This window comes from Crocodylus porosus, unplaced genomic scaffold (genome assembly GCF_001723895.1).
Source record: "Crocodylus porosus isolate Cpor-Errol unplaced genomic scaffold, CroPor_comp1, whole genome shotgun sequence".
NCBI classification, from domain to species: domain Eukaryota; kingdom Metazoa; phylum Chordata; order Crocodylia; family Crocodylidae; genus Crocodylus; species Crocodylus porosus.
This window is the reverse complement of record NW_017728918.1, coordinates 10,643,898-10,652,764: the sequence shown is the minus strand read 5'-3', so window position 1 is coordinate 10,652,764 and position 8,867 is coordinate 10,643,898. Positions and strand designations below refer to the sequence as shown.

The following is an 8,867-nucleotide window of genomic DNA, read 5'->3' as shown; positions in this document are numbered from 1 at the left end:
CTTGCTGCCGGCCTTTGCCACCTTGCGCTGGATGGTGAAACCCAGCAGGCGATGATCGCTGTCCCCCAGGGGGTCGAGCACCTGCAGCCCCCGCACCAGGTATTCACTCGTGGCCAGCACCAGGTCCAACAAGGTGTCTCCCTTGGTGTATCTTCCCACACCTTTCACCTGCTTGCTCTTTCATCCTTTTCTCGTCAGCATCACTCCTGCACTCTGCTTCTTCTGAACTCATGTCATGAAATCTTAGATATTTACGAGCTCTCCAGCCAGGGAAGTTCCTGTGAAATCCTGCTATCTGTCAATAGGTTTGATTGTGGCTATTGCTTATGGTTCAAGCCGTAGCATGGCCAGCGCATGAATCATTCCCACAGCACACCTTTCCAAAGCTGTGTTCTCTAGAAGCTTACGGCAATCCGTGTTTATCAGCAACCAGTTGCAAATCTTCTAACCAGTGAAGTTATGGGACTTGATGCTTAGATGGTGCTATTCATTTTCAAAGGGCTTGGATGATGTTTACTTAACAGAATTTCACCAATTTAAATATTTCCTGCATGGATACTAATTAAGTCGGGTGTGCTGTCACCAAGCAAACAGTTAACAAAATGGTTTATCACTTCTCAAGTCTGCATCCTTCAGCTGATGGACCATTTCCTCTCTCCTCCAATGTTATATTAGCTATAAGCCTGATTCGAAGCCTGTTGGCTTTAGCAACACCTGGATTGATGGGAAACCAGTTGAGAATACTGTGGGAAGATATGGGTGCAGAAACTACTGCTTTTGATTTAAAGATGACATTGAGCTCCCCCGGTGTGATTGCCTTGGTCTTTGATAGTGGCAGCTGTTGATAGGGTTTGGGAGATCAAGCAAAATTCTGCTACTTTTTGATGCCCAATTGGTCAAACACAAGTCTCTACCAATGGCCACCTTCTGTTCTGCCTGCGTCAGTTCCATTGGCCATCTTGGTTGGATGCATTAAACACTTATTGCTCTAAATAACGCAGGGAAATTGTGTTGTCAGAGGTGTCCTTTCCTGCATGGTACAAGTGTGCTTCAGGGAATCCTAGAACAAAAGGGCCAGAAAAAGAACCTTAGGAGTCCATTTCATCCAATCCTTTGCTCACAGCAGGACCATCCCTGTCTAATCCATCCCAGACAAGCGCTGGTCTAACCTTCACTGAAAAACATCCAGTGACAGATTCAACAGCCTCTTTTAAGGATGAATTTGTGTGTCACTCTCACTCCATACTAAATTTGTGCAATATGAAATGGTATTAAAATTAGAAGGTGCTGTGTGTAGTTGCACATGAAGGGTTAATGTGGTTTCTTGCCTGCACAGCACTTATTTGTCATTAGAAGGCTAGTGAGCAGGGGTGTGACTAGGAGCCAGGGCACCTGGGCTCTGTCTGTGCTCTGGGGGTGGAGGGGGGATTTGGGAGCAGTGCATCCTGGGATGCTAAAAACCTGCAAATTGCCCATTTTATTTCTATGGTGCAGACAGAAGTTACCCTAGTACAAGCTGGGTAGCACAACCCAAGAGTTAACCCTCACCTGATATGGTGTCACTAAGATGCTCAGATCTCACTTTGCATGAGTTAATGAGCTTTTAAAGTGTGGACACCTGCATTTTTAAGTGCCCATAGTATAGTCTAAGAGTATTGTGTAACTTTTCCCTAAATCACCTGCTTTAGCCACAGAATGAGAGACTTCTTCCTAATGTCCAACTTGCATCTCCCTGGTTGCAGTTTTTTAAACCCCTCATTGCTTGTCAAGTTGTCTGTGGATCCAGAATAATTGTTTGCCATCTTTATATCAACCCTTTTTGTCTTGAAGACTTATCAACTCCCTGCCTTTCTCCCAGGCTTGTCTTCTCCCCATTGAATAATCCTAGTTCTTTCAAACTTTCCTTGCATACCTTGTTTCCTAGACCTCTGACTCCTGTTGTCCTCCTCTGGACTGTCCAGTTGGTCCATGTCTTTTAAGGAGAGTGCCCAAAGTTGAGTACTGTGATTCAGTTGACAGAAAGATCTTGGACTGAGAGCTTCCACAGGGAGTCTTTACTACCAGGAGTAGCTGCTTTGATGCCATTAGGGTCTCTTACATGAGTAGAGATTTGCAAATTCAGGCCCCTAGTTTGTTAAGCTCTTTTCCATCCTCTGGGATAAAAACATGGTGATGTACTGGGCAGCTGGGTGGTGGAAAGACAGAATTCTCCTTCTGCCCTCCCCTAGTAAGAGTCTCTTGATCTTGCCCATTCCAGGATTCAAGACCTGTGTCCTAACGAACAACTGGATCGATGACAGCCTTTGGAAAGGCACTGTGGCTCTTATACTTCCTCTGCTGAGGAGACATTTTGACCTGGTGATCGAGTCATGTCGTATTGGACTCCAGAAACCAGACCCTAAAATCTATGAGTATGCTCTGCGGATGCTGGAGGCAGAACCGCATGAGGTGAGGCAAAAAACATTCTCTTTTGAGATGGCAGACATGATCAGTGCTGGTCAAATGACTTAATTTTTACAGGGTACCCCGCTTAGGGGAAAAAAAAAAAAAAAAAGAAAGAAAAAAGTCCACATTAAGTCCCTTTGTGTTCTTCCCCAAACTTCCCTCCTGGCCCTAAGTTCAGATGTTCTCTCTTAAATCTAGGTTATTTTTCTGGATGACATCGGAACAAACTTGAAGCCTGCCCGGGAGATGGGGATAGCCACAATCCTTTTTAGAGACCTGGAGATGGCCTTGAAGGAGCTGCAGGACTTGTCTGGTGTTCAGGTACGCAGTGGCTAAAGGCTGTACCGGCCTTTGTTTCTGTCTCCCTGTTCCACTCTAAACATCATCAGTTTGGTGCTTGGATACTGTGGAGAGGGATGCCATAGGGAATCTGCATCTCTGTATACAATCAGGGAAAAATGAGGGTTGGAGGGACTTCAAGAGATCACATCTAGTCTAACCCCCTGCTCCAAGCAGGACCAGCCCCAACTACATCATCCCAGCCAAGGCTTTGTCTACCTGGGTCTTAAAAACCTCCAAGGATGGAGATTTCCCAACTCCTCTGGGTAACTTATAGTAGGCTGAGCAAGAAAAAGGATCCTATAACTTACACTGGTTTCCATGGAGCAACCTTTGACTTTCTACTACTGAGGTTTTTCCCTAGTAATGCTGCAGCTCTGACTGTGATGGTCCTTTCCTTCTTAAGGTCCTGGGGCTTTTTTTTGTTTTTTTGGCTGATTTTAAAAAATACAAACCCAGTTCTATAACTTCCACCCTAAAGGCCGTTTCTTGAGCTTAATCTCTACAAGGTGAGTCCTCCTTCTCTAAAAATTTGGATAAAGTAAGCTTCAGGTTCCTGGTTTTTGCAAATCAGACTCCTTTTCTGATGGAGCTTTCTTCAAATCGAGTACTCTGCTTTACATATGTCTTGGAAAAAGCCACATTTTACTCCTGGGCACACTATCGATGTTAGCCTCGGTTGACACTAACTCCATTGTTCTGTGACTGTAGCTGGGATTAGAGTTTTGGTTCCAGTTCCGAAGCCTCTTTTAAGCATCTCACAGTGGGGACAAGACAGCCCAGCTTCTAAAACAGCAGATCAGACCTCTTGTCTGCAGGGAATTTTGTGGCAGCATTAACTAAGTAGTGAAGGTTAAAGATCTGGCAGCCCCAATCAGGTCTTCCAAAGGTCCTGGGTAGGGAGTTGCCAAGGAGACTTGGCTATAAGCCTGAGAGGTGAAGCCCTGTAAGAGATTAAAAACGGTCTGAGAAATGAAGCGGAGTGGGAAATTTTAATGAGTGTGGAATGAGGCTAATAAGGTCAAGCCCTGCGCTCTAGAAAGAGGCTGCTGCTTCTGCCTTATGGTGCTCCTTATTTGTAACAGTATTCGGTAAGTCCAAGCCTCTTACTCATATTGGCTTATTTAATTATGGTGAGACTGGATCCTGTTAGCACAGAGCATTTTAGAAGCTTTCCACATTTCTGCTTTTCCTAGCCTGATGCAATGCTTATACCTTCGAAGGCTTAGGGCAGCTGGGTCCTTGTTCTCAACAGGTCCTTTGCCCTTTTCCTCTGGGCTGGATCCTTCTAGCTCACTCCCTTCATTTGGCATTGCACGGGGAAAGTTACCTATAGTTAATGGTTCCCCAAATTATTGGTTAGCTTTGGGTAGATTTCGTTACGCTGAGTGTACTGTGACTCTGACCTTTGTTTTCACACTAAATCCAATGTCCACACAATATTTGCCATCTCCAAAATGCTTTGAAGTTTGAAACTATACAACATCTACACACCTGGTAGGTAATCGGGGCCAGGTGACACTACTATAAGAGGAAGTCGTTTAACGTCTTTGACAATCTGGTTTAAACATGCTGTCCTGCCAAAGTCCATCTTTGTCAATATGCTCACTGTTTCCTTGCATTTCTTACCAGCTGTCTATGCCTGCTGTTTCTGGCCTCAAATTTAATTACTGCCCTGAAAACAGACTGTCTAAATTTTGTCTTGCATGCTGTTTGAGCACAAACATGGGGTTCAGCTGATAGGTATTCCTGGGTTGCTATTCTCATGCAAGTAGCCTTCATCATAATTGCTCTGGTTGGACTTACTGCCATGACCTTTGGCAAGACTTGTGTAGCACTGGGCCATGAAGGGCCAGAGGTAGCTGCAGCCACCCTCAAGGAAGTCTTAAAATGTGAGGTTGCTTCAAGGCTTGTGCCCTAAGGAGGCTTCAAATGATTTGCTGCAAATACCCTGTGGTAACTGTGTGGCTGGCAGCAGAGTTAGACACAGCGGTGTTGGTGTGGAACTGAGTTTCCTCTGTTCACCATACAGCTTCTTGGCGAAGAGGAGGGATTTCCAACTGCCTGTGACCCTGCCAGTGTGAGCCATGGATATGTGCCAGTCAAGGTAGGCTTTCCAGTGGGGCTAATCCTATCCTGTATTGATAGCTGGGTGTAGCAACATGATGACAGTGATGGATGGCCTCATCAGGACTCCTAAGAGGATGTTCTTGCTTCTATTGCAAGTGTCCAAAGGATGTGAAGACCAAGGAAGGGTAAAATGCAGTGGGCTAAAATTAATACAAGTCGGGTATAGGCTGATGGTCAAAAAGGGCTCTGACCATGTGACGCTAGCCATTACCCTCTAGGCCATTCTTTAGAAGAGTAATCACTTAAGTTGGGCTTGGAGGGAGCACCCGTCCAGGTGCTACAGTGGATTAGGCCAGGGACAGGTAGAGTCCAGAAGGGTAGGGAACACTTTTGTAGGCTGAGGACCCCAAGTACCTGACATCTGGGTTGTGCAGCTGGGTTGTGTGCTCAGCTATCCAAAGACCTTGGAGTATAATAACATGTGGCAGATTTTCAGCTGTAGCTAGGACACGAATTATAAGGATCTGTCTCTTCTCCAGCCTGGAGTCCAGCTGCACTTTGTGGAGATGGGGCATGGCCCAGTGGTATGCCTGTGTCACGGGTTTCCTGAATCCTGGTTCTCCTGGAGGTATCAGGTAAGGCTAATACTTGGGCAAAAGTTGCCAGAAGTCTGGCTTCTGTGGGAGCCAAGAGGGAGGAACGAGCTGTAGGGCAGCACCACGTCTTCCCATCTCGTGTGGACCAGAAGGGATGGATTCTTGTCTTGCCCTTCCATGGTTCCATCATCTCCACAGCTGCTGTGACCAGCAGCAGCTCAGAGGCGTGGGGCCTGGCCTTTGCAGACCTAGCTGTAATGGGATGCTGTGTTCCACCAGTCTGCTGGCTGGTGGAATATCCCTTGCCAAGTTGGGAGACTTCTTGGACTCATGGGCCAGGCTGGCTATCTCAATGGCTTCTGCTGAAAGGTGTCTTATAAAGGGGTCAGTGCCATGCTCTGCTCACATCTCAATGCAGGGGTGGTGTTTTGACTCAGCATGGCCCTTCTGTTAGTCCTGTGCTCTGCCTACCCATGGCTTTGTACACCAATCCTGGTCTGCTGTCCCATATCTCTGGCCCTTGCTGGTGACCTGCACCACATGCCACCATCCACTCTTGATGTCTGTTCATTTAAAGCCCACTCTGGAACCTGTATCCAGGACGCAGTTGTGTATTGGCAGGCCCTGCTCCCTGACCCTCCTGCTATCTCACTGATTCAGTGTTTAATACAGGTCCATGTGTGCTACTTCATCTCCTTCAGTCTCTGCTTCTCCCTCTAGACCAGGGGGGTCCAACCTTTTTGAATGTGGGGCTGGATCATGAACTTTTTTATTACCCAGTGGGCTGGCAAGCCATATTCAAAGACCTCACAGTAAGTGGTATTGCATCAGGAAGTAGTCACATGACCTTTGACACCAATGAAGTTGCAGGAAGTGGCAATGAAATGGGTCTAACCAGTTCAAAACTCTCCCTCTATAGCATCCACCTCTGCCACTGTTCGGGACAGGATACTGAGCTAGATGGACCATGGGGCTGACCAAGCATGGCTCTTTTTATGCTCTTATGTTCAGAAGCTCTTATGTTCTTTGGCTGAGCTTCCAAACTGTGGCTGAGGGGTAGATAGGCTTGTTACAAAGTTGTCATAAAAGAATTGGAGCCCTCTAAATCCCATTCATTTTAATGGAAGTTGGCCTTTTGACTCAGCTTTGAAAATCTCAGCCCAAGGTGCCAACCAAATAAGTCAAAATATATTTTGCATTTCTATACAGTGCATCTATGTGGGCCTCTCCAAACACTTTACAGACATTAAATGAACCTCAGGATGAGCCCAGCCGGAGAAGCAGGGGCTCAGCTGCACTTTCCCCCTACCAGCGCCAGTCAGTCCCAAGTGGCACATGGCTCCTCTGCTGCTTCTGCTGGCTGCTGCTGACCTGGGCGGTCTGTCCCACGTGGAGCAGCACGCAGCTGAAGCTGGCTTCCCATGTGCTGCTGGGGACAGGAGGAGCCTGGCTGCGTTGGCACCGGCCAGCAGAAGTGGCGGCGGAGCTCGGGATGGGATGAGCCTGGCCAGAGCGGCAGGGGCTGAGCTGCATTTTCCCCCTGCCTGCGCTGGTCAGTCCCAAGCGGCACACGGCTCTGCCACCACTTCTGCTGGCCAGTGCTGACCTGGCCGGGCTCCTCCTGTCCCCAGCAGCATAGAATCACAGAAGTTGGGTCGAAGGGACCTTGTAGATCTTCAAGCCCGACCCCCCGCCTGGGCGGGAGAAAAAGACTGGACTCAAATGAGTCCAGCCAGGTAGGCATCAAGCCTCTTCTTAAAGATCCCCAGGGTAGGAGCCAGCACCACTTCCTTAAGAAGTTGGTTCCAGATCCTAGCTGCCCTAACTGTGAAGTAGTTCTTGCGAATGTCTAATCTAAACCTACTCTCTAGTAACTTGTGTCCATTGCCCCTTGTCATGCCAGGGGGGTGCTGGGGAAACAGCGTCTCCCCCAAACCCTTCTGGTCCCCCCTAGTGAGTTTATAGACAGTCACCAGGTCCCCCCTCAGCCTTCTCTTGCAGAGGCTGATCAGGTTCAGGTCCCGCAGCCTTTCAATGTAAGGTCTGCCCTGTTGTCCCCGGATCACGCGGATGGCCTCCTCTGGGCCCTCTCCATGTTGTCCACATCCCTCCTGAAATGGGGCGCCCAGACCTAGACGCAGTACTCCCGCTGTGGCCTGACCAGTGCCGCATAGAGGGGGAGGATCACCTCCCTGGACCTGCTCGAGATGCACCTGTGGCTGCACGACAAGGTCCGGTTAGCCCTGCCAACCGTGACCTCGCATTGTCGGCCCATGTTCATCCTGGAGTCAGTAATGACTCCCAGATCCCTTTCTGCCTCCGTGCTCTCAAGAAGGGAGTTTCCCATTCTGTAAGTGTGCTGCTGGCTCCTACTGCCCAGGTGCAGCATCCTGCACTTGTCAGTATTGAAACGCATCCTGTTTATGTCAGCCCACTCCTGTAACCTGTCCAGGTCTTGTTGCAGTCTTTCCCTCCCTACTAGCGTTCTCACCTCACCCCAAATTTTGGTATCATCAGTGAATTTAAACTGGCTTCCCACATGTGAATTTCAGGATGTGGGAAGCCGGCTTCAGCTGCATGCTGCTCCGGAGGGACGGATGTGCCTGGGTTGGCACTGTGGCAGAAAGCCACCTCGGTTTCTCCCCAAAATCTCTGCCCTGTGACAATGTGATAAAATCTCTGTGCTGTGACCATTTGAGCAGGGTGGGCTCAGCAGAGGGGACCGCACCCTTGCCCTGTCTTTAGGTAACCTGAGCTGGCTGCTTTCCTGAGGGGGGGGAAACCTGCTCCCTCTGCCCACGGGACTGGTACCTGGGTGAGGGGCTCCTACCTGGGGAGCTGGAATCTGCCCGGTAACAGGTGATGTATTTCAAATTGGTTGGCTGGCAGCCAACCGGGGCTGGCCTCCACTGGACCAGTGAATGAGGTCACAGGGGCTATATAAGTTAGGACGGGCGAGGAGGCGCTCTCTTCGGCCATGAGGTGAGGCAGCAGCCAAGCGGGGGACACAGAGGAGCATGACCATCTAAAATTGGCGCTCTCCCCCAAACGCATGAGCTAGAAACCGCCTGCCTCCAGAGGGGAAACTTTACCAGCCTCTGAAAGATGCTTGTGAGTAAGCTACTCAAGATCTGATAGATATCTAGCTGGCAGTAACTCAGATGCAGGATCAAAAGGCTGCCTCAGCCAGACTGTTTGCTCTTCAGGATTTCTAGGATATTGCTCAATCTTGTACCCTATTTTCCTGCCCCTGTAACCAATAAAGTCCTCTGTTGTGACCGGTGTGGGAGACCTATTGGGGGTGGGTCTAAATTATGCCTAAGAGACCCCTTAGGTCTGCGGACTAAGGGAGACTGTACTTTTTGCCCCCGGACTTGGGGAAGTGCCCCAAGTGCCAGTACCGGGTCGAGTACCCGT

The 8,867-nt window shown here is 48.9% G+C and overlaps 1 protein-coding gene across 1 annotated transcript in view; it reads left to right on the top strand.

Moving 5' to 3' along the window:
- The window catches only part of EPHX2 (epoxide hydrolase 2), a 78,256-nt gene that overhangs the window by 9,789 nt on the left and 59,600 nt on the right, over positions 1-8,867 (top strand). Inside the window, exons 4-7 of the mRNA XM_019537262.1 lie at positions 2,258-2,448; positions 2,644-2,766; positions 4,817-4,891; positions 5,394-5,489. Coding sequence (XP_019392807.1) covers positions 2,258-2,448; positions 2,644-2,766; positions 4,817-4,891; positions 5,394-5,489 — 485 coding nt within the window. The remainder of the gene's footprint in view (positions 1-2,257; positions 2,449-2,643; positions 2,767-4,816; positions 4,892-5,393; positions 5,490-8,867) is intronic.